Here is a 26,933-nt window from a genome sequence, read left to right on the forward strand (position 1 = left end):
AAAGAAGAAGCTTTTTATAAGGGAAGTAGTGGGTCAAAGCAGATTTGAACTAGCCGGTGTTATGAGTCGCCTTCAAGTTTCAGGCAAGCACCCTAGTAATTAAATAAAAAATAAATACATATATATGTTTTTTTAGGACCTAATCACTTCATTATTCAGTGATTATTATCTGTCAAATTAGCATTTGGACTTAGCGCAGCAGGGTAACAGATGAACATTTTTGTTCATATGACCTTGCTTGCTTACTTACCACACACTACTACCCCGAGGTTGTAGCTGACATTGTACTGCATGTGTTACACGCTTTAGTGGGTCTCCTGTGTGGACATTTCAGCAACGTGCAGGTGCCTTACCGCAGCTAACACTTTGAACAAGCATGCAATGTGGGCCATCAATGCAATGAGTTCTGATGTGGAAAACTATTTTGCGAGTATTTGTTTCTCGTTTGCCTCCTATGAGGTCAAGTACGAAACATTCAGTACTGCTGAAGTCTTACACTTTGAGTTAACACTCTCTTTATGCCATGTTACTTCTTCTCTCCTTATATTGGACCTCATTCAATAACCGTGATTCATCAATATTTTCGTACTTGAATTTGTGTGCGTTGTGCAAACAAATTTAGAACATCCTTAAAACCACGCGTAAGTAATGATGGCGTGACCCAAGATGCACAACCTATTGAAACTGCAGTCATTTATAAATCATTTATAATAATTTTAATGATATTTAATAACTAATCATCCATTTGCTAACAAGCTCGGGCACTTTTTAACACTTCCATCCTCTTGCAGTTTGTTCATTGACTGGCTAATATTTTTTTTTTCCCATGCATGTTTTGTGTACAGCATTCTCCACTTTAACTTTGGACTTCATTCAAATTGATTGTCATCATCATTATATGTGGTCAGCTTCTGTGTTCACAAAGCTTTCTGATGACCTTTTGAAAATAGGATAAACATTGAGAAAGCTATTGACGTTTAGAGGCCATCTCTCGTAACTTTTTTTTTTTAACCTCTGTGCATTGTCTGAGATGTCTCAAAAGGATGCGCCTTTTGGGGATAAAACGGGCATGGGTTATGCAAATCTGGGTCCCGCGGGCCAGCATGCGCTGTCATTTAGAATGAATTCTGATCCATCAATATATGCACAGCCGTGCAAAGAAAATTGGCTGGTACATGTGTCCTGAATCTGACGGTGACTTTGCATATACACTCAACTTGTGTGCAGTGTACAAACATTCCTATGCATTTATTAGTCAACGAGGCAGGCCCATGATCTCTTTACACGCTTTTTAAAGAAAGGACATTCTTTTAAATGGGTTTACAAAAAAGAAAAAGCAACACCCGAGCATACCGTAAAATCCTGTGAATAACACGCACCCGTGTATAAACCCCCATTCTCCACAAATCACCCTTAAAAAGCACTTTTTCCCCTCTGTACTTTTGTATAATGCAGTCCCCTAATTTGCTGGTATCTATTATCAGAATGAAAATTATGGAATGAATACATGAATAAAGATTCAAAAGATACCAATAACGTGTAAATGCTTTAAAATCCAGGGGAAAAACGATGCTCTTACCCATACATGTGATTAAGGTCTTTCAAAGTATTTTTAAAATCATGTTTTTGAAAATCTAGTTCTTGCACTGTTCACTCTTTTAGGAATTTTAGTAAGTCTTTTTATTTCATTTTATTTTTTAAATTAAAGGATCTTTGTGCAGTCTGTCACTTTTTTACTCACGACTGCAGCGTAACTGCAACATCTGTGCCAGGGTCGTTCATGGTGTGTGTGTGAGTATGTGCACAATCTTAAAGTGACGCGATAGTTGACAAAAGAAGACATGACTTCAAATGAGGTAATAAAAACTCTATCCCTCCCCTCCCCAAAGAAACTGTGGAGTGTAAGGGTCCGCACACTCTACTATGAAGGGAAGATAAAAGCTGATACTTGCAGTCAGATTAAAACAGTCAGGGCTCTTCTGACTCATCTGGGCATTGGTGGAGCATGCATGATGTAGAAAAAGCTTTAAAATTACCCTTTTAACTGCACAATGCACCTTTAATAAAAAAAAATATAATTATTGATTTTTATTAATTTTTTTAGTTATTTTTTATTTTTATTTTAATTAATTTAAGTAATTTTAATTTTAATTATTATTATTATTTTTGTATTTCCTTACTTTGCTTTTAAATCTCTAATAGCCTTGTTTTTAACTGTTTTTAATGACAGTATGTGAGAAAGTTACGTTGTGTATGAAATGCACTATAAATCTGACTGACTAAAATTTACAGGAAATAACTGGCAAAAAAGTTGCCAGCTAATGCTTGTAAAATCTCAGTAAATTACTGTATTTTTACAAGTATTTACTGTAGATAAATTACTTTCTGTACTGTATTTACTTTTACAGCAATTCATTGTAATCTAGTTTACAACCGTTTCTTGTATTCTACGTAATTTACATAATACAGTATGTCGTTGTAAAATCCATCCATCCATTTTCTTAACCGCTAATTCCTCAAAGGGTTGCTGGAGCCTATCACAGCTGGCTTTTGGCAGTAGGCGAGGACACCCTGAACGGGCTGCCAGCCAATTGCAGGGCACACAGAGACAAACAATCATCCACACTCACAATCACACCTAGGGCCTTGCATGTCTTTGGAATGTGGGAGGAGACCAGAGCACCTGGAGAACATGCAAAGTTGTAAACCCCACCCAGGAAGGCTGAAACCCGGACTCAATCTCACACCCTCAGCACTGGGAGGCGGAATGCTAACCAGTCATCCACCCTTGTTGTAAAATCCATCCTCGTTCTGCAGCCGAGTGCATAAATGAATGCTAGCCGTAATGTTGCCTGTTTATCGGAGAAATGCGATGTGAAGACAATGCAGACTAACCTCGTGCTAAAATATTCTTCTTGTCCTTGCTCCGGTTACAATACAGGGTACCCTATTTGCATCTTCTCCTATAGAGAGATACCCGCCAAAATCCAACAACCTGTACAGTATTTACCTGTAATCCACATATATACGCGCCACGGTGCCAAAACATATTTGCTGTAAAATATACAGCTTTTTACCCATAATGCACTTTGTTTTACTCATAATGCATTGCTGTATACAGTTAAATACTGTAAAATTGAGAAAAAAAGAAAATGCTGTAATTTTTTACCGTACATTTTACAGAAATTTGTTACAGTGTGATTCTATTTTTTTTTTTAACCACTAGATGTCTAGTAAATGTCTGCTCTACACATCGGGAAAACATATAAGCTCCCTGTATAACAACCCCCACCTACCTGACTTTTTTTTTCCTTTTTTGGGGGGGCAAATAAATGAGTGCTATTCACGGGGGTTTACAGTAATTAATCTGGTGACCACTGATGGGTCTCACGGTGTCCAAGTGGGTCATATGTCTTATGTCATATTTCTCTGTTTTCCTGTGTTGAGGTTGTATTTTGTTACCATGCTTGTGTGTGTTTTCCCCTGGTATTACAAAAGCATGCATGTTTACAATTCTAAATTGTCTATAGATATGAATAGTTGTTTGTCTATATATACATTCGTTCAGTTCATTCCATTGCTTTTCAAAATCAGCTGCGATAGGCTACAGCTTGTAACGTGCGGTGGCTGATCGGCCATGGACGGCACAGAGGGACAGCAAAAATGGAAAAGCAACAAAATAACTGGAAGTCCACTGGTTCACTTTATTAACTCATTCACCCCCAGCTATTTTCACTGAAGCAACCCCCTTCACTCAGAGCTGTTTTACTGGATGTTCTGTTTCCGTTTTGCAGCAATTAGCATTATAATATAGCTAAGTTTCAACATTATTCATAAGCCTTTTGAAAACACTGGAGAAAAGAGCTTGTTGCAACATGGCCCTGGTTAATCTCTTATACTCTGCTGTTACCTGCTGGCCGTTTTTTGTAATAACTACCATTGCTTTAAGCAACCTTCAGGTTTAGAAACTACATCAAAAGAGATTTCCCACATTCAACACAACTGATTCATACTTAAGATCATAAGCAAGCTCTGCAGAAGCCTGATAATGATCCGGATCATTGAATCAGGTGTGTTGAAGTAGAGAAGCCTAAAAAACATGCAGGACTCAGGCCCTCAAGAACCGGACTCTGACACCTGTGCTCTAGCATTAAAAAAAAATAATAACTAAATAAACATATAAATACGTTTTGGGGTTTGAATGAGTTACAAATAAACAAAAAAGTGTGGGCTCGGCGTCACCACGCGTCACAATAATTGTACGCTTTCACAGCGTCAAAAACATTGACAGCCAAAACGAAAAGGCGCTGCATATGCACAACAAAAAACCCGTGGCGCGGTACCGCACTGTAGATTGTTACAAGCTCAGCCACAATCCTAATGAGGACAAGAGCTACTGTATACAGTAAAAGATGGAGGGATGGATATTCATTGAACTGAGGTCTCCTGTCAAGTTCACTATAGTCTCATGTGGCGTGTTCCATGATCGTGATTCAAACTCAAAAGCTGTTGGAGAGGCATCACTTTAGAAAATCTGGGTCATTTTCCAAATTGTACAACAAAGGCGTGTAGATGTTCCACTGTAAGTCAAAACACGTTTCCTCCTCCACTTGCATAGCTCAAAAAGGCTTTGACTGATTTAATATTCATTTATCAACCAGCGCCTGCCTCATTCCTGAACATAAATGTGAATGAGGGGCCGTTGGGGACAAGGAAGAAGCGGAAAACATCCCTGTACCACCAATGGAAATGGGGTTTATGGAAATGCAATATTAATTGCCACGATATTTACCTTCAAGCATGTTTTAAAATAAGCTATATCATTTCGGAGTCCTATTACTTGAGGAAATTCTGCTCAATTCATAACAAACAAAAATATCTTCAAGGGACTGTCAAGCAATCAGAGACATGATGAATCCAGAATTACCCACCAGGCAGGTGCTTAGGCACCAGTAACAAGAAAGAAAGCTTTTCCCTTTACCCCTCGTTAGGATTCTTTCAGACATCATAGCCAGATTGATTGTTGGAGGCTATATTTTTTTTTTCCGGGGCATCAACATTTGAACATCTGCTGCCTAATTCTATCTTAATGGTATTCATCTCAATTATTTTAAGATTCATCAGTTTTTTATATTAAGTATTCAAGGATGATTTTGCTTTGAACTTTGTTTTCTAAATACAGCATAGTCCCTTGGATGAAGTGTGCTGATTTGCCCTAACACTCACGAAAAGGTCATTGTATAAAATGCAAAAATGTCTGTGTCTTTGTCTCTTTTAGTCATTGAAAAATGATGACTCAGTGGCCAAGAAGGACGTACAAAGGATTTTGGAGCTCAGCCACAAACAGAGGTAAGGAGACCAGCACTACTGTTCAAGATTGAAATCATTTGTAACATATTTAACATATAAGTAAAACATTATTCACGAATCCCTTCACAACCAAATTAACCATTTAACTCATTGAATAGCAGCCATTTTCATTGGAGCAACCCCCTTCAACACCAGCCATTTTACTGGATTTTGACTGATCTTGCAAGGCCCACAGAATATTGTGTTCTCTTGCTTTATAAACATGGAACATACCAAAAGCAAGATTAGACTCTCTTTTTCCAAAAAAATAAGTGTATTTTTATCCTTTTTGTTATTTTGTTATCAGCGTTAGAATATAGCCAAGTTTAGTCAAAATTCCAATTCCTGAGAAAAAAACGTAGAAAAAGAGCTTTTGTAAAACAAACATTTCAAGCACAACTTCAATTTTAACACTACTATTTTTTCTTTTGTGACAGCTCAAACATCTACATAATGTTTTCGTGCAATAAAACAACGTTCCAAAAAGTGCTTTTGATAACAAAATAACAGTTTATTGCACATGAAAATAAACAATTGACTGGTCAAACTGCAGCCCTATTGAGCATCCAGTTGTCCAGGGGTCGATGTGACCGGCAAAACCGATCCATTAACCCTGCGGATCATTGCTTGATGATTGCTCGTTGCGTTTGCTCGACGAACGAAGCGTTATTCCTTAATATAACATATTATTGTCAAGAAATGTTTAAGGTTGACTTCTACTTTAACTGCAGCATGTTCTTGTAAATTAATTTGTAATCCAACCATATATGTGAAATAAGAAACCCATGTTAGAAAAGAACCCGTCCTGGATTAGCAATATATCTTTTTGCAAGCGAGCTGGAAAAGTGTTTACCTAAAGTGCTCCACAAGTTAGCATTGTCTGATTAATGTTGTGTGTAATGAGACTGTTAATGATTAGGAGTCATCTGTGGCCTTCTTGCTTTCTGAAATGTCAGACTGATTAAAGTCCAGCCTCCTACATGCAGTATCTTGATAGGCAATCAATAGCCTATCACCAACGCATGGCAGCGTTCACGTGATGAAGCTAAGAAGCATAGAGCAGCACCTTGGCTCAGCGTTGCTTACCAAGCACTGAACCGCAATTTTTGCAGCCAGTGTTATTACTCCGCCTGTGGAGTCCCACATGTGCTAAGTATAATTATAATCTGCTTCCATCATAACACAAGACAACGTGATTAATCACAAATAACTTATTTTCGACAACTACGCCATACTGCAATTCCATGAATCTATACTGATGGATTACCTACTCTAAAGGATTGCTTTCTAGATTTCATGAAAAAAAGAAAAACAAATGAAAGAAACGTAGTGATTTCACCTTTAATAAACCTGTTTGGCCTCTTCCGTCATATCCTTACTGCTCTGTACCTCTGCGTCGGCCTCACAGTCACTGTGCCCTTTCCTGTCTATGTGGGCACTTTTTGATTTTGTTTGTGGAAGCGTTTCCAAGCAGGGGACGCGGGAGATGAGAATAAAAATGAAATGCCAAAGCAGCCGTGGGTGGCTGGTCGCTGAAAAGGAAATCATTTTCAAGGATTTTGGCAATGCCAAAACATAAGCCCACTGGTATGTAAAAGAGTTGTGCGGCTGTGAAGCACAGAGAGTCTTTCAACACAAACAATGCAAGTGGGTTTTTTTTGCCTTCAAAGGCTGCTGCTTAACTCTGCCAATGGCTGACTGCTTGTAATGTCAAGGTACAGCTGTGCTTAGAAACATGATTTAACATTACCGCCAAGCTCAAGTTAAAGCGTACTGTATTACTGTTACAGTAAATGCCATATATGTATAGATTTAGAGTCATCAGCATTCATGTAGACAATATAATGAGCATAGCATGGTGTCTGTAGAGCATTCCAAATGCTCAAAGGGAAGAGCATGACGAAACATAATGAATATTTCATACTGCTGTATGTCATCACCGTCTCCGTATTGACCTCAAGTCAAATAGCCTTTATTCCATTTACATTTGTCAAGACTCCTTTAATTAAAAAGAACTTTAATATGATTAGTGACTAACAAGCCACAGGACCGATTGGGTGTAATAATGCACTTGATTTGGAGGCCATTAGGAAAATAGATGGCAAAATAAAGGTTCTGACACTGCAGCAGTGAAATGCGACAATTTAATGAAAAAAAAAGAAAAACCAAGGGCTAACTAATTGAACAAGTTCATTTCAAGTTGTTCAACATATTTTCATTCACAAAGTGCCATGTGCAAAACATAAGGTTTGCATTATTCATGCATTTCGAAAATGGAACAACTTTTGATGTACTATGAATGAAGTCACAAAGGGACTATATACAGTATGCTCCCCAAATCTTTGATTTGCTAAATTTAAAATCACAACATGTATTTATTATTCATGTTCACCAACTGCCTTCCAGCTCTAATTGTGACTCGCACTCATTTATAAATGATCACATTTGCTCGATTATGAAGAAAATATTAATCACGATGAATTTGGTAACAATGAAAATCCCGATTAGGACGATCATTTGTTTTTTGGCGCAAAACAAGAAAATGTTTTAATGGAAAAAATATTAAGACAAATACATTTCGTTGACACACTAGAATTATGCAAGATTTTTATGAAATAAGTTATTTAAAAAAAGTGAAAATATAAAGTTTTAAGCAACTCAAAATTTGTATTAATTAGTGCTGTCAAAGTTAAAGTGTTAACTATTACTCACAAAAAATATCGCATTAATCTTGTATTATGGCAGATTAATCACACTATTAATTTTCACCGCAGATGATATTTAAGTTGACAGCATTGGTTACGTTAAAGGTAGCACAAGTTGTGTTTGAGAAATAAACATAACTACATGCATTAAAGTAAAACATTTAATAAATGTTTGCGTATGACATTCAGAATAGTTATTCATATCAAACTATTGGGATGATTTTTTTTTCCCAGAGATGGGCGTGTGCAGTGTCATTTGTAGACGTCCTCATAAATGTCAAAACAATTAACACATAACAGGTGCTCTTTAAATTTGGCGGGCAAAAAATGTTGATTAAAAAAAGCCTTTTTAATCGTAATTAATTGCAATTCTAAGATGTGATTAATCTGATTAAAAAATGAATCGTTTGACAGCTCTAGTATTAATAATCTTTAAATTTTTGTTTACCTTTATGCCAAATTTGTAATTGTGGAGTGTAATGATTAAAATTGTAATGCCCTAGCTTGTGGAATTAAAAAATATTCGTATGCTATACTCAAAACTGTATGAGCAAACATTTTGTCAAGCATCGCTTTACTGAGTATAGCCATTCACTGCTTGTCCAAGCCGCTAACAATATGTGGAAAGTGTGCTAACAGTTTCTCATTTGCTTGACAATTGACAGAGACGAGATGAAGTCCCTCCAGGCAGCCTTGCAGAAGCAGCTGGATGAGGCAAACGAGAGAGCCGAGAAGCAGCAGGCCACAGTAAGACAGACCTGACCTGACCATCAACATCCGGTTGTTTCCAAACTGTCCTGTCACCTGACACACGGGCCCCTCGTGACCCAGGCTTATTAGCCAGGAACGCTCTCTGTCAGCTCCTTCACTCAACACTTGACACTCTTCGAAAACGGCAGGAGAAAGTGGTCTGTCCCCTTCATTCAATCCTCAACTAAAGATTAATAAGATCGAGCAAAGGGAGCACAATGGCCCAGTTGTTAGTGTGGTTGTCTCTCAGCAACAAGCTTGGTGTCAACTTGGGCATTTCTATATGGAGCTAGCATGTCGTTTGACTTGGCTACTATATTCTGTTTGTACGCATTTGGTGCGTATCATCTACTGTGCTCTTTAGTCTGAATAAATAATTAACGAGAATTGATTTAATCATTATGAGGAACACATGTTCGACCAATATCGCTCACATTCACTTGAACAATGGAATCAGATTTTACTGTCAGCTGATTTGTATCCTTGGTTCCCAGCCAAAGGAAAACACAAATGCTCCTCAGCTGTAAAAGTCAGTGAAATGGGAAAGGGATAAAACAAGCACTTCTAAGGGAGTCACCAGACTACTGACAAGCTATCGTTGCCCTAAGCGTACAAAGATGTAATTTTATTTTCAGAATGTATCCAAGACTAATGTTACCGTTGTGTGTATTGTAAGCCTTAGTTCAACGTGTTTTGAATGTACTGTGTGTCCATATGGCTGATGGATTGAAACATTCTCCTGCTGTAAACGAACCATCAACGATTCAACATCAAGTTTATTGCAAGGCAGAACGCTGCAGGGAATTTCCATTTATGCTCGTAAAAAAATATGCCTGATTTTTATGTTTGGTCAGGGGGTGATAATACATGCTATGGAATAGCAATACAAAATCTAAACACCTGTTTGGTGTATAGATTAAGTAGATAAAGAACAGTGCAGAGCACAGGTTAGGTTGTGGGTTCGGATTTCTCTTAGTTGAGTACACACTCAACTCCAACTTCCCATTATTATTGAGTTTGACTTTATGCTCATTAAATGGTATGACCGTAATTTCTTGAGAATAACACATTTTCACTTAAAGTAGCATAAATGAGCATTTGGTTTTCACTGATTATGGCACCACCTTTGGACAAAAGCGGTAATGTTTTCCCTTTAATTTCCCTTGAAAGAACCACATTTCCCATGAGGCCAAGCGCATATCATCGTGAAATCCGGACGTCCAAGGCGTCTACAGTTGGACTGAATTACATTGTTTTTATGGCTATTTTCTATTTTTTTGTAACGTGATCGTTACAGTCTGATTTAAGTCGTTGTCATTCTTACTTCCGGGGTGATTGCTGAGTCTCACTGATGTACTTGAAACCAGTCAAGTACATGGATGTCTTTGTATTCCCCCATGGATCATAATCTAGCATTGACATCCCTGAGCATTAGGCAATCACTGGCCGGGCTGTTCTCATTTGAGGTGCAGATGGTGGCATGAACCATTAGACGCAAACAAAGTAGTAGAAAGTCTCTTTCAATCTCATAGATTCTCTTGAAAATGAATGTGTCCAACCTACTTTCTCACCAAACATTCACACTCCTACCTATTGCACCTAGTTGCAATGTATCTTATGTCAGAGAACAGAATCAGGACTCCCATCTACTGCGAAAGCATTTAATTGCTGCTTGTTGCTTTGGCAAAAAGTCAAACTTCAAAACAACGTTTTTATAAAATAAAATAAAAAACAATAATAATAATAAATGCAAGACTGCCTTGTGAAATGGTGCACACAATGCCTTCTCAATACATTTGGCAATACCTTAATATATCAATGTTTTTTTCCCCCCAAAACCTTTGTGGGACGCTATAAATAAAAACAGGATAATAGTCAGGATGTCTGCTGAAGTTAGCGTTTCTTTTGTTGTTGTTTTTTTTAAATAAGACTTGCCATCATTGGGGCTGTATCACATTTTTTTCATTGATGTAGCACAAAGAAAACATATAATTGCATATAGCCTACAATCAATTTGAACATACAATATAAAGATAATAATTATATAATGCAGTGGACCGTGACGTCCATTGAAATGCATTGGAAAATAAAAATTATCCCCCTGCAACAAACCCCCCACCCACCACCCACCCCCCCCAAAAAAAGAAGGACGCAAAAGTACAAAAAAGGAGCTGCGTGGCTCTGGGAGTAGATCGGCTGTCTCCCGAGCTGAAGGTCGTGAGTTCGTTCCTCTACCTTTGAGTGACTTTTATTCTTTATTTTATTCTCTTCCAAGTATAAATATTAATCTAAAACTGAGTCTATTTGTTCCCACTCTTTTTTACTGTGTAGGCTTGCACAAGTTGCTCCATTGCCCACAGCTCAAAGCATTGTACTGAATGTCCCACCTTCCCCAATCAGATCACATTGGAGCAGTCCTAGATTGATATTGTGGACAACTCCTTTGAGTGATTCACATGAATCTGGCAATTGCTAGGTCAGAGAATTAAGAGACAATCGTGAGAAAGCAACAAGGTGAAACAAACATGAAAATGAGTGAATGAGTCACTCTCTTTCTGTTGAGTCTAGCCAGGCCATGGTGGTAACTGTTGAGAAGAGAGAATGCATCTGCATGCTACTACTGCTAATTATGATGGGCCGGGTCTGAGCCAAAAATGCAAATTTTTGGTCTCAGTTCAGCCTCGGTTGTGACGTAATTGACTTCTCGGTATTCAAGTTCCTGCACATTGCATTTTATGTATAGCTAACACTTTGCATCAACGGCAGAGGAGTAAAGGAATGTATGGCTTCATATTGTTTTTGGAGAAATCAGAATTGTGCTGTGTTTGGGCACATTTCGCAGAGGATGACTATTATATGATTATTATATTATATTGCTATTATACATCCTCAGGATGAAATAACAAAGCTTGCAGTAACTGTCATCTTTTTATGGTTTGTTAATTATGATAAAGTACAATACACAGCATGTGCAGCCTCAAAAGCTTACACAGCCTCACTGTTCAGGGCAACCATATATCAAACTGCTTAATGTGCAGGTGTGAGTCACCAATGCTTGGTAAATGTTGCTTTGCAATGACGAAAGAGCCTACATGGCCGCCAAAGACAACCCAGATACAGTATTGCCAACTACCCATCAGAGGAAAGCACAATCAGGGGTGCAAGGCAGTCTGACTTATTTTTACATAGTCCGTTTATTCCTGCCCACTTTGTGGTTGCCACTCAACTTAGGAAAAATATCTGAATGGTTGCACAACTGTATTTTATGTATAGCGAACACTTTGTTCTCTGTTTACTAGCATGGAATGAATGACTATCGTAGTGGCAAGCCATGCAGTAATTTCATGAATATGACTCCGGTTCCAGAGTGAAAAACTCCAAGCACAAAGACAAAATCCCCCATTATTAAACAGTCAAATGCACTTAATAGTTTTAAAGAAGGTACATTTAAAAAATAAGTGGACTTTAACTATCTGGCTCGTTAATGGGATTTGAAACACGTCATTTGGCACCTCTGTTACAATCTTTGTTAGAGTGTACGTTCACTAGTAAAATGTATGAACATTTATCTACCAACCTCGCAAAAAATTATCGCTGCAAATTTGTGAATACTCTGTGGGCTGCCAGTCCTTTCTGTTGATTGCTGCTATCAATCGACGTATTTTGTCTTCATTACTAGGTATGTGATAAAAAGCAACATTTGGTTTACTCTTTTCTCTGTCTGTACAACCGACCACACAGCAAGATATGACCATTTTATAAGATAATCGATTAGATAAAGGACTTTACGCTGTATGAGATTCAATGGTTACAATACAGGCAAGTGGCTCTTCCAGCGTCCCGGAGGGGGCGTTCCCATTAGGGCTGTGATGTCACGTGCAAAAGGTCAATATGCACTAGTATAGTAAAATGTCAGAAAAAAATACCTCAACCCATGCGCACAGTTAGACTGCACTTTACGCTAGACCTGTGCTGGGCATTAAAATAGGGCCCGATGTAACAGAAGAGAATGTTCATTAACCGTAATTGGATGCAGTGCTTTATTCAGAAATGTTACCATGGATACCAATTATGATTCATACGCGATAATCAAGTGTTCTCATCTGAATGATAGAGGTTGAACAACACTAAGCAAGACACAGGGAGAGCAATGAAAATAACATATAACACACAAAAGCTGGCACACTTGATCGTTTAGTTTCACAAGTGTTTTATTCACATATCCTCATGAAAAAGGAAACAACGACAACAATAGAAGGACCAATCGGATCAACAATTCAGACAGAGAGGGGCGCAGTTCTTTCTCAGCAAAAAGGCGGCATCGTTGTCAAGTTCAATCAGCAAAAAAATAATTATTATTTTTGCTATGTCTGCATATGATGTATGCTCATTCTCATTTTCTTGTTATTTATTTTTGCATTTTATTTTTTTTGTATGTGGGTGAGTGCGTGCGCGTGTGCGTGCGAGTGTGCGTGCGAGTGTGTGTGTATTCGTTAGTTCACCAAAAACCTATTTTAAAAAATCCCATACCGTTCACCTAAACCGAACACTTCAGAATCCAGCCAGAGTCGTGAGACCGTCAGGAGACCCGAGGAAGGATCAAAGAAAGCAAAGGAAAGTGAAATCCAGCACCGACCAGACACCACCCACCGGGCCACCAACCAGAGTTCTTCACCAACCCCAGAAACATCTAAATTCCAACAAATCAGGGAGACCTCAATAGACCAAAGGAGAGACTGAGGAAAGGAAGGAAGGACAGACGAAGCCGAGTGAGATCCACAGACACCAGCCTCCACCGATTCAATGACCTGAGGAAGAAGCAGATTGTGTTTGAGTTTCGATAGATGCTGGTGTGGTGGATCTGGCATGCATGAAAATCTCCACCTAAGAGGGGAGCCGTCGACCTTTGCCAGGACAGAGCAAGCGCAACACCTCAGGGCCCCCCAGGCCGCGGCAGCGCCAAAGGACGACCCCCGGGCCCCGCCAGGGCCACCGGCCGGAGAGCAAACCCAGGAGCAGGAGCGCCCCCCACCCCAACACGGCCCGCGCCCCCAACGCAGCAGGACGGGACACTGCAGGCCCGCCAGGCACCCCACCGTTCCACAGCCCCCGCTGCCCCCACAACCCCCCCGCCACCCATCCACCCCCGCCATCCACCCCAACCCAGCCGCCCCCAGGCCCCCAAGCCCCCAGAGATTTTGCAAGGCCCACAGAATATTTTGTTCTATTGCTATAAAAACATGGGACCTACCAAAAGAAAGATTAGAGTCTCTTCGTTCACCAGGAAAACAATATTTAAAATAGTTTTAGTTTTTATACATTTGTGGGAGCAAATGATTTAAAGTAGTTTGTAGCTTCTGATTGCTCTAGTCTCTCTCTGTTAGCTGATGCAATCCATTAAAGAAATAAACATTTGTCATTTTTATTAAATCGGCTACCTTGAGATAGATTAGCCTTCTGTAATTGTGAAGTGACATATTTTTCATCGTATGTGATTTATAAATCTCTAATGAGCGAGGATTACCTCTTGCAACAATGCAGTAAATGATACAAATGCAGAATGAATGTCAGAATTAAATATTGTAAAGAAGCTGCTAATATGTGTTTTTTTTTAATCGGTCCCTTAGGCTCTGACACACACCGGAAGACTCAAAGATAAAACTTGATGTTGTCTTGCTATATTCTGGGATGGGAGTCAACTGGCATGGCTTAGTTTACAGTTCCCTAAGGTGCATACCTAGTAGGAGGTCACCAACACCATGATTATTTACCTTTTTGTCACGTGGTTTATCTTGAAGACCTCTTTCAAGGACTCTGAACGCTTTAAAACTGCCAGAAAAATACAGCCTCTCTCTCTCTCTCTCTCTCTCTCTCTCTCTCTCTCTCTCTCTCTCTCTCTCTCTCTCTTTCTCTCTCTCTTATTGTTTTTAACTGGCTTATATATGAATACTGGCTAGAATACAACGTAGCATGGATATTATTTCCAGATTGTTACCATAAACACAGTCATAAAAAAATATTGTATTCTTAGTCAATGCTGACAAATAGTGTGGAGTCAAATAACATTCATGATGACTGCTGAATTTTGTTCTCTCTGTCTGCAGGTTAAATTGATTAAAGCAGAGATGGAAAAGAAAACCAAAATCATCAAGGATTTACAGCAAGAGGTGAGTCATCTATGAATTATTCAAAGTTTGTTTTGAACACTTTCAAGTCCTACTTTCATTCATATTCTTCTTCTACGGCATATACTGTATGTACAACAGCTTGAAATAAAGTAATTATCATCAACTCGCTTTCTTTCCCATGTACACTTTCCATTGAATTTAACTTCAGATGCCTTCTGACAATCCCGGTAGACTTGATGGGAGTACTTGTCATAATCTCAAATTGTTTGTTGCAGCATGCACTAACATTTAAATGTGTTTTGTAACGGCTAAAGTGTCTTACTTCTTATTCCTGCGTTGATTCATATAGGTTTAGAGATGTTTACGTCCTGAAGCAATGAGGGGATCTTCTTAATGTTGCGGAGATTAAGATTATGCAAGATTTTACAATGTGTGTCTGAAGATGTCAATATGTAAAACCTAAATTTTGAAACTTGAATGAAATATGAAGATTTTGGGCCCTATTTTTGTTCCCAGCACAAGTCTAGCACATAGCGCATTCTAACTGCATATGGGTGGACTTTTATTTCAAGTAGAATTGGGCGTAATGAAGTGGTTGCTCTGTTGTGCGCCATTGTGGGAAGGAAAGTAGCCAAGTCCCAGCTCGTAACAGTTCCCCTCATTTGCATTAAAACCAGGGCTGTCGAGCTTGACATTGCGGAAACAGAAAGCAGATTCGCTGGTCTGTGCATCACATATTGATGCGAGCAATGTGCGTTTAAAATGGTAAACTCCAAGATTTCCCCTTGAGGTTCATGTAGTCGGTATTTGGAGACCGCCTTGCACCCGTGACCGTGTGTAAAGGCCCATAATTGAATTGAATAGTGTCACTCTTTGCATTCCCCAATGATATTGCTTCTATGAAATACTGTACTGGTTGTGCAGAGGTTAAGCTACTTTAACGAGTCAATTTTATGACACTTACAAAATGATTACGATCAGTTTGTCAATGGGATATAATTTCTGCCTGGGAATTAAAATAAAATCTAACATTTCCAAACAGTTTGGTAACTTTTTGACTCTTAAGTCTGTACACTCATTAGCCCACTTTGTCAAGCTGGCCACTTTGCCTTACCTGACCCTACTTTTGACTTTTAGCAAGCAGACAGCAATCTTACGGTCAGCTACTGCTGCTGCAGACAACCTACTTGTCCCGCAGCTTCTCTCCTCTTACTTTAAGAAAAGTTTAAAAATGTTGTTGTTGCCACTGGTGATGAGGCATGGGTCTTTGTGTATGACTCGGAGGCAGCATGCTAGCAGCTGCAGTGAAACGGTTGAAGTCCAAAGTTGAGGTCATGTTGATTCTGTGATGTGAGGAACATCGTCCATTACAAGTTCTTGCCATGGGCCTGAAGATTACCCAGCATGTAACCAGAGATCCAAAATGTTTTTTATTTGTTTAGTGCACAAGGAGAGGCAAGATTGCAAAATGTGTGCAGGGAACCTGCAATAGTCTGCAGCAGAATCAAAAAGTGTGTGTCCAGGATCAAAGGCGAAGAACAAAGAGCCTGCCTTGTGTGACCTCCGTAACATTTTCAGCAGTTCATCTGGCAAATAGTGCTCGAGTCGAGGCACTGATCAGGGAAGATCACCGAGTCACGAGTGATGAATTTCTGTGGAGAAAAAAAAAAACATGGAAGTGCTCCAAAACTCAAGAAAGAGCTAGGCTTTGAAAAGGTTTGCACCAGGTGGGTTCCTAGGCAACCCACAGATGCGCAAAAGGAGGCCCATTTTAAAGCTTATTTGGAGTGTCACATACAAAGGTGACGAATCTTCTAAGCATATTAGTGGCGGAGTGGGGATGACACATAGGTTCATCGCTTTGAGATGTGGTCCAAGAGAGCATTCATAGAAAAAAAGCAAGCATGAGTGGTAGATAGGCTTAGACTTAAATAAATCTTCAAACAAGTATTTAATCTTCAAACTGTGATTTTTTTTTAATTACCGACTGACTGATTAGATAAAATAGAAAATAGGGGAAAAAAGCTGTGCAGCCAAGATGCCCCCTTTGAAACAAAGCTAATAGAGTTCTTGGCAATAAATTCATTCAATGCCATATACGTTTATAGGTTATAGATGTGGATATGCAATTTGGAAACCATACATTTTCGCTAAACGCAATGAAATGACACCTATACATAGGTAAATGGATGTGTGAATGTGTACAGGCAAGTGAGAGAAGTGCTGGCCGTACAATCTGCTAGCAGCAAAGAAAGAAATATCTGCTGTATCTCTCCTTCACACATTTGGGGCAAGAGAGTTGTCACTTAGTAAGCTGCTGAGAGTGTTTTTGGTGCTGCTCATCGGGTTGGAGTTACTGACCGTCACAGATGGCAGCTTTGCTTTGTTAGCATGCTTATACCCACTACATTGAGTCCAGGACAACACAGAGACCGGCCTCCCCTGCCCCTGTCCTCAGCAATGCCCCCTTCAAGGACCTCAGCTTCCTCTGCACAGCTGTGTTCTTTGCTTATTTTTTTGTGTAAAGACATGTGCATTTGTTGTTGTCAGCCTTTTTGATTGGTGAATCCCAGCTACCATATAGTGTCAACTATCACGTTGCCCTTTCCGTTGATGTTCACCAGTGTTGAGAACGTTTATCTGCTGTAATCCACCACCAGCTCTTGAATCTTTTCCACGTTGACCAGGTGGTGGTTCTGCGAGCACCAGTCTCAGTCTTAAACGCAGGACACACACTGTGCGTAGGGTCTTATTCTCCATGCAGAGCGAAGAGTGAGTCGTGGCGTGTCGTCCACACGACATCATGCCACTTGGAAAGGAAAACAAGAGGAAGCTTATGCTTCACCTGAAGGTGAATGTTGTTGAAATACACTTTGTGGCACAAAGCAGTTACTCATTAGATCCAGCCTCCAGTCTCTGTCTAGACTGAGGAGCCCCCCACCACCATCCCCCAGCAGCCCTGATAACCATTTATTTAATAGGCTGTTAATGCCCTATGCCTATGAAATGGAGTGGTAAAATGACTGTTTGGTTGTACAGCATGTAAACATACTGATTAAAGTTAACTATCAATCAATTAATATTCAATAGACAAAACAAGTTTAACTTTTTTCTGTCCCCACTTTACTTTGAATTTGAATATTGCTTTATATTGCCTTTTTTCTTTTATAAATGAATGAAATAAATGATGATGATAATGAGGATGATGAATTATTAAATTGTATTATAGTTTTTATTATAATACAAAATATGTTTTATTAATAACACTGGGGAGCACATTTTTTGTTGTGTTGGTTCTGACAGTGGTTTGTAAAAAAAATTGGGGTGCGGATTCCAAAACCGATCTCAGTTTTTCTCTATCACGTCAAATTTTTGAGCCATAGGATCCCCGTTTTGGTAAAAAAAAAAAATGTATGTATGTAAATAAAACACTGAGATGAAATAGATCCAAGCTTTGAAAACAAAACAAAACAAAACAAAAATCATGAAACAAATTAAAACTTACGGTATGCCCATTGTTACAAGGTTAAAAGTAAAGCCAGCACATTTGTTTCTACTGGTATGCTCGCTTTTTGTTTGCAGTTGTTGAAAATACTGACCTATTGGGAACTACACACACCTCTCACCGCACTGTCAATTGAGACAAACAAGTTGCTACGTAGCTGTAGATGAGTCCAATCAGCTTTTCTTACTACAGTCTTACTACAGCTAAACAGTGTGACGTTGCCAAAGTTTATAGCTCCAAATACAATTTTGCTTGATCAGGTGCGGCTCTGACCAGTTTGCAATTTCTAGTAATTTGTTACTATCGTCCACAATCTTCAGAAAACGGATGACAGTGACAGTATTGCAGAACAAAACATGATGTTTGCAGTACACTGGGTGAAGAAAAATAGTGTAAGAATTGTTACCTTCAGGGATCTCGTTATGAATGACCACTATGTCTGACGAACTGACAAACTGTGGTCGGTCAGTGAGGCAGTTTATAAGGCTAGGCTGGAGTTGGCTAAAAGCACATGTTCTGATCCTTACAGTGCATCCAGGCTTCTCCACGTGAGGAATAACTCGATGAGAAGCAGATGACAGGTGCATTGGCAAACTGCGGCAGCTCTTTTAATGGCTTCACTAGGGGACATAGGTGCTTCAGAAATAGCTGCTTCTGTGTCTTCTTTGGAATTGATGCACAGACCTATAGCCGTTGAGGTCTTTAGGATGCTGTTTTGCGCATAGAACCACACAAGAGGTCGTCCGCAGCTTTGAATCTCTCCCCACCTTGTGGCTCAGATTGAAGACCTGCTCCATGATCTTGCACAGCTCATCCACGCACGACTTGACGAGCCTGGAGCTCAGATTGTCCGGACCTGCTGCTTTCTTTGTCTTGATCTTGCAGTGCTCTCTTGCTTACCAGTGTCACAACATGTACACAACTTGAAATTTGTCACAAGCTGATAGTAGTTTTCTTGGTGAAATGTCTGAAGGCTGTTTTGTGATAGACTCAATAAATCTTTTAAGATGTGCAAACCTTTCTCCTCCACAAACTATAACACACTGTTTCTCAGCCCCAGTCCTCGAGTACCCCTATCCAGCCTGTTTTCCATGTCTCCCCAGCTAACACAGCTGAGGATCATTATCAGGCTTTCTGTAAAGCTTGCTGATTAGCTGATCGTTTGAAACACCTGTGTTGCTTGTGGGAGCCATGGAAAACTGAGTGGATAGGGGTACTCGATGACCGCGGTTGAGAACCACTGCTATAACACGATATATAGTATTATAATTCAGTTTTAAATAACTATTTTAATGGATTTTTTTTGTGAATGTTCCAATTTAATTGAATGTATGTTATTGATTGTTCATATAAGTAATTACATGAATTGACTGGGCTCTCAAGCGCTGTACCCATTATAATGTGATCAAATCAAAAATGTACACAAAGGGCGACTGTGGATGTGGCTTGTATTGCACACTAGATCTGTTTAAGTGGATAAATGGCCAATAAAGAGGGCCATAATTTGCCTTGTTAATGGACGATTAGGTATTCCTTTACTCTTAAACAATGTGGAAATAGACCGAATAAAGTCCTCGACACCAATTGAAATTATATTTGTTAGTGTCAAGCACTTCTTTGACATACTTTGATCTCTAGTCGACTGGTTAACCTAATTTCACAAATAAGTCTCTCAACGAGTGCTAAGATTAATTTTAGCGGAAGAAAGAGCAAGTGGGAAAACCTGCTGTCAGCAGTTTATTCTTCTTATTGGTAAATGAGCAGTCATTTAAGACTAAAAAATATACTGTTATGATGTTAGAAATAAATGCACATGATTTGGGATACTTTTGGGTTACAATGTTACACAGAAGGATCTGGATTGATGTAAAATCTAAAATAGAAATTATTTGGCAGAAAATCAGGAACCTGCTTTGACTGTATCGGAAACATGGTTGGAAACAGCACAGTTTCTGCTGAGAGGATTACTGTACTTTTGTCATCCATTTTTGTTCAGAATGCAGCTTTTCCATTACATGTCCCTAATGCTTTTAGGATCAGCAAGCCATCGTGCTTGCACTGCACTGGCAGATGTCTCAACCAGTTGCTCCATCATCATATGAGTGCCTAATTGCTGACATTTGCTTTTTTTCTTTCCCATATCTGCATCACTTAGTAAATGCCCTTCCAAGGTTTCTGGGCCAATGTAATCACATACAGAAAGGATCGTTTGTGCTCAGCAGAACATCTCTGACATCTGTGATGACCTGACATTTAAACTGGCTTCATGCACAGAATCTATTAGAGCATCACTTACCAAAATGTATTGCGTTCAGAAAGTCAAACAGTAACAATGTTAAACTATTACAGTAAAACCTTCAAAGTCTGCCACGGTCCGGTGAGTGATGCTACTTGTATTCCAATTTGTTTCAACTATTTCTTCTCCCACTGTATAAAATTAAAAACTCAAAATATGCCCAAGATAAAAGCCTTATTAACTGCATAGGAAATATTTTAAACATTATATAGGCAGTAATTCATGTTATATACAGTAGCTTTACGCAATTTACTGGTGGTGTAATGGTACATTTGTCTGACTTTAATGCAGGCAGCGTGGGTTCACTTCCCACTCACTGACGGTGTGAAAGCAAGTGAATGGTTGTCTGTCTCTATACAGTGTGTTTCCTCGACTGATTGCCAAGTTCAGAGTGTACTGTAGTCTGCTTTTTTCCTGAAGTCAGTTGGGGTAGGCTCCAGCACCCTGCGACCCTGAAATGGTGTTAAAAATGGATGGATGGATATCTATATGCAAATTTTAAATGCATACTGAACAACAAATGATCAAACTCTTCCATGACTGCAGGGACACTAGATGAAGATGATGAAAATGTTGTGCCAAAAACGCGCAATAGCATGATAGATTTACTAAAGCTCACTTTATATACAGTACTGGCCAAAAGTTAGGACACACCTTCTCATGCAATAGATTTTCTTTATTTTCATGACTATTTACATTATCCATTCTCACCGAAGCCATCAAAACCATGAATGAACACACGTGGAGTTATGTACTTAAAGGAACTTTGTGCAGTTTGTCACTTTTTTACTCGCAACTGCCACCTCTGGCCCAAAGTGTAACTGCAGCATCCCAACTGTGGAAAGTCAGCAGCTCATGCGTGCAGTGTCGTACGCTAGCTGACACCACAGGCTAATGCCAGCACAACACCACATGTCCACTACTCTGCGGGGACGCGCATTACGTCAACCTCCATCACTCCACCCCTCTCCTCCCCAAAGAAACTGTGGAGTGTGCGGGTCCGCTCTACTAAAAAGGGAAGATAAAAGCTAATAGGTGCAGTCAGAGAAAAACAGTCAGGGCTCTTCGTACTCATCTGGGCATTTGTGGAGCATGCATGATGTAGAAAAAACTTTAATATTACCTTTTTAAACAGCACAATGCACCTTTTAAAAAAAAAGGTGAAATAATTGAAAACATATTCTAGTTTCTTCAAAATAGTCACTCTTTGCTCTGATGATTTTTTTTTTGCACACTCTTGGCATCCCCTCGATGACCTTCAAGAGTAGTCACCTGAAATGGTTTCCCAACAGTATTAAAGGAGTTCCCAGAGGTGAGATTTTTTTTTTTTGTCAAGTACAGAACTCCACATGTTCATTCTTAGTTTTGATGACTTCAGTGAGAAGCTACAATGACACATTGAATGAGGTGTGTCTAAACTTTTGGCCTGTACTGTAATTCAATTCAAACATTTTACTTACAATAATATGTTCTATGCACCCCCACTATTCCAAATATGGAATTCTGATTAATATTGTGTTTGTGGAATATTAGCTAAGTAGAAAAATCCGCCTGTTTTTATCCTTCTCATTTTAGGGCCATTTTGCTGCTTGCTGTTTACTGAGAATGACATCACAGTTGCTCAGTCAACAACCAATCATGGCTCAGTTTGTGAATGTCAGATGACCGACCCCCCCCCCCCCCCCCCCACAAAAAAAAACAACAACAACAAAAACAGCTGAGCCGGATTGGTCATTACATGAGCCCTTAGGCACTGTGATGTCATTTTCAGTGGACAGCAAATGGCAAAATGGCCGCCCACTGGTGATGGATAAAAAATGGGTGGATTTTGCTGCTTAATTTATATTCTATAAAAACAATTTTGGTGTGGTGCATAGAACATACTGTTGTAAAGAAAAGTTTTGACTTGACTTGTATTTAACTGCATTCAATTCTGCACCAATGTACCATGCAGCAAGACAGAGACATGCATCCCACTTTTTGTTGTCATATTTCTCCACTTTTACATAAAATGATAGCAAACTGTAACAACAACAACAACAACAACTACTCGTAAAAGAATGGTATTCATTATTGAAATGAGAAAGCATTATAATTACCAGTACATATTTTAGTATATTCTATACACAACGCAGAGCATAGCCATTGGTCAAACACCTGCTTTCATTAAAATATACTGTGGAAATGCTGAATTAAGCTGCAAGGGTCATCTTTTAAGATAATCATGTTCACCCATGTCAGCATTAGCCATTAAATGTGGCTCGCCATCTTTCACATGAATGTTGATTGTGCCATGATGCGAGGTAGCTGAGGGGCTGCAATTCAATCGGAAAATGTTATCTATGCGTTCTCTGCTTTACAAGGAATATAGAAGGAGAATGACTTAGATGCAAAATTGGCTTCTACTGGGTTTCATCAGCTTTACAGAGAATCGTAATGGACGGCTGCTTTGCCACATACTCCACTCGTTGCAACTGATGCTTCTAGTCTAAAATGTAGTTAAACAGATGAAATGAGCAAAATGTATCTGTTTCCCTGGGGAGACAAAATACTCACAAAAATGTGCCGTCTTTGTGACAACTGAGACCATTAAAGTTCATTACTGAAATAGTAAGCCAGCAGGAAATGATCTTTTTGCAGTGAAAAAAGTATGCATGAACCTTTCTAAGAAATTCACAAAAATACTTGCACGCTGTAGGATATTAACATCATGAAGAATTAATAGCTTTCTCCCTACTCAACTGGTATATCACTCAATGACTGAACAACCGCAGTATTAACAAAAGGAGGCTTTCAGCGCCATCAAGACACTGTCAGAAGTAATTTCACACATATGATTGCTGACACGCATTAAGGAGAAAGTGCACTGGCGAAAATGGAGCTTTAAGTGAAATGGAATGAGAAGGGGTAGGACGTGATGTAGCGTTTGACTCAGACAACTGATATACAGCCTGATTGACTTCATTCATAAAGAAGACACAGTAGGGCTGGTTTGTTATGCAAAGTATGGGGTGAAGTTAATAAATACAAAATGGAAGGTAAGTGCTCGTTAGAAGGCTGGAACTGACAATACAAGTGTAGTGCAATACAATTTACACATGCAATTATCTCTATTTGCATTTCACTGATTGTGTCATATGCCATAGTTGGGCTGTTGAATAACACTTGACTTGACCCTTGGCTCTTCAACAGTAATGCGACCTCACAACCCGTAATATAATCTTTAAAAAAAAAAAAAAAGTACACAAACAAAAAAGACGGCAAAACTGGATCCTTGGCACAATCCTAGTGTTTTAGCCTTGTAACTTCTCTGACATGTTAAAAGATATCAGTGAAAATAAGCCAAAGAGGAAATACAGCTATATGCAACCCCTAGGAAATGTTTACTTCATTGTTAAAAAATTGTTTAGGATGTAGCTATGTGTTAATGATTTGGTCTCTGTCATTTCTGGAGGGAAAAAGTTAACAGTCTTCTTTGTCCATATGGGTACAGAAAAAAATGGGATTTGGAAAACATTTTCATCTGGAGTGAACAATGGACAACTGGGTGAAGGTACGCATAGGAGCAACATGGGTGTTTTGACATGCGAGAAAACTAAAGGTATTCATTGTTGTAGTTTAGTATTTTTTCAGTGATATGGAGTATCGACAGTATAAATAGTCAACAAACTGTCTTCTCATTCATTTTTTGTCATCATTCGTGCTCTGCCTAAAGTAAGAAGCCGAGTGAAGTTATGACGCTTTTATAATAGTGCAGGCTCTATGATCAGAAACCTTGCCGGATAAAGAGTATGTGTTATGTGTTAACTGTGGAGTAAAATATTTCTGCCAGCTTGTCTTTAATTAAATCTGAGGTGGCAGTGAATCTGGAAAACGGAATGACCAAGTGGTGGTGCAGTGTCTAATACTAATATGATGACATATTAGCTCAGCATGCCAGTGGGCTGATTGAATTAAATCTGCAAATCCACCGCCCAAGTGCTTTTATACACAGAAACGAAAAATGGATGTTTCTGTTTGTTTGTTTTGTTGTTGTTGTTTTTCAATATGCATATTTTATTTCCATGACTTCATTGTCTAACTGGCTAGAGTCCTTAAAGGATGTTAATGTTGCATATCCAGCCATCCTTTTTCTGTACCACTTACTGTACCTAACTTTTTGGTAAAGGCGGCAAATCTATGGCAGCAAGTGACTATCATGTCAAAGTCAAAGGCTGACAAACCAGCATTCACTTCTGATAACGAGTGCATACTCAAAGTTCTCAACATGGTTGTATGTTTGGCGATGTCATGCACCAAACCGCTACGTACATTGACAAATGTAACACGGCAGCTGCATGATAAAATGGTGCTTTCACCAGTAATATTGCAATCTATGGGTCCTTGGGATAAAGTTACATTTGCCACTTGTGCCTCCACCCAAAGTAAACTGAGCTGCACTGAGTTTTGTAATGCATATTCAATGCATATTAAAGCAGTGTTAGCTTGTGATGAATGGCATTTACTTGGTGCAATGTGTGGAGGTTGTTTATTTTTGGGAAAGTGTCAATGTCTCATATATACAGAATGATCTGTTCCCTCCACAAGATAAAATGCTTTCATTGTCTTTAAGCTAAGGTCACTGGTTTGTTTTTTTACACTCTGGGCTCTGCTTCTGCAAGGAGATGCAAGCAGCAGGCTGCCACAAACACTCGCCGCTGAGCAAGGCAGAAGAGGAGACAATCGAAAAGAGGAGACAAATGAAATACAGCCCACTGGTTGTCAATCTTATAAATGCCGGGCTCATTGGCCCAGCAGTAGATGATGTGGGATGAGGGCTGATTTACTTGCACGAAAATAATGTGCATAAAATGTGATATTATTCTAGGTGCTTGAGTTATTTTTATGAATGCATGACACAGACGATAAGACACCTAGGAACTATTACAAGTGTAGAAAGGGGGGGGGGGGGGGGGCTTCATTTGTGTCCTTTCAACGTTACATAACGTCTGTTGTTTTTTTTCCTTTTATAATTTATAACTTTATAACACATCTCTTATATGTACCATATTTCGATTTTATTTAACTGCCCCATGCCTTCACTGTGGTTTAGCCTTGCACCTGTTTTTCTGATGTAGTTTGGGTAGAGTATATACCAATCAGTACATTCTAATAATATCAAGCTCGCACTAGCAAGATATATTCATCATATATATCATTCAGCTTATGCTGCAGTCACTGAGAATCGGAATTGTGTCACTTAAGAGCAAAACATTGTAATTGAGTCACCAATCAGTGTAAATCCAGGTCAGTTTTTTGGAAAATCCGTAATGCAAACCTGTATACACAGTTTTTCTGTTCTCGGAAGTTGTGCCATCCCGCCCTATGAAATCAGCAACTTTGCTTAGTAATTCTCAAAGTTTTTTCACCAGGTACCGCCCAAAACAAATACTTAGCTCTCCAAGTACAACAGAAATGGCCAACGTTAGAATACGGTTAAGTAGTAGTAGGCCTAAGGGTTCGTCAAAAAAGGGGGAGAGGTTTTATTTAAATGTTAAAACGTATACTTACTTTTCCTTTTGGCTATTCCCTTCAGGAGTCGCCACAGCGAATCAGTTGCCCCCATCTAACCCTGTCCTCTGCATCCTTTGCTCTCTACCTTCATGTCCTCTTTAACTACCTAAAACATATGCTAACTATAAAATGAAAAATGTACTTAAATGATTCAATGAAAATGCATTACACAAACATGTTAAATGAAAGCTGTACTTTTTTTTTTTTTTAATAAACAGTTCACAGTTATATGCAAATGTATTGTACAGTGCTTAAATGTTAAATACAAATTACTTAGGTTGACAATTATTATTTTTTAAAAAGTATTAATTACAAACAACAACAAAAAGCTTGAACAGCCTGCATGCATATACACTTAGATAAGAAATGCTGGGGGTTTTTTTTAAGCCACTCACTGGGTAGCTGTGGATTTTGATCAGATTGTGTTACTTTTACTCAGGTTGGGTTAATTATTTTGACAAAGCATTTTGGGTTTAAGATTGCATTTGGGCAGATTGAAGAACTGAATTTTTTTTTGATCATGTGTACATGATGTGTACTGAAGAATGAAGTAAATCTTATGTAATATTCTGTGAAAGTGCTGGTAGCTTGATGGCGCACTGACTTGGGACACTAGTCAGGACGGATGGCCCACCCGTGGAAAAAGG

The 26,933-nt window shown here is 39.0% G+C and overlaps 1 protein-coding gene across 1 annotated transcript in view; it reads left to right on the forward strand.

The window, feature by feature from the left end:
- luzp2 (leucine zipper protein 2) overlaps positions 1–26,933 on the forward strand; it is a 157,839-nt gene that overhangs the window by 78,014 nt on the left and 52,892 nt on the right. Inside the window, exons 3-5 of the mRNA XM_086072231.1 lie at positions 5,279–5,349; positions 8,720–8,801; positions 14,909–14,971. Of these exons, the coding sequence (XP_085928357.1) occupies positions 5,279–5,349; positions 8,720–8,801; positions 14,909–14,971 (216 nt within the window). The remainder of the gene's footprint in view (positions 1–5,278; positions 5,350–8,719; positions 8,802–14,908; positions 14,972–26,933) is intronic.

The sequence above is a fragment of the Leptonotus elevatus genome, chromosome 3 (genome assembly GCF_054856555.1).
Source record: "Leptonotus elevatus isolate MCC_2025b chromosome 3, RoL_Lele_1.0, whole genome shotgun sequence".
In the NCBI taxonomy this organism is placed as follows: domain Eukaryota; kingdom Metazoa; phylum Chordata; class Actinopteri; order Syngnathiformes; family Syngnathidae; genus Leptonotus; species Leptonotus elevatus.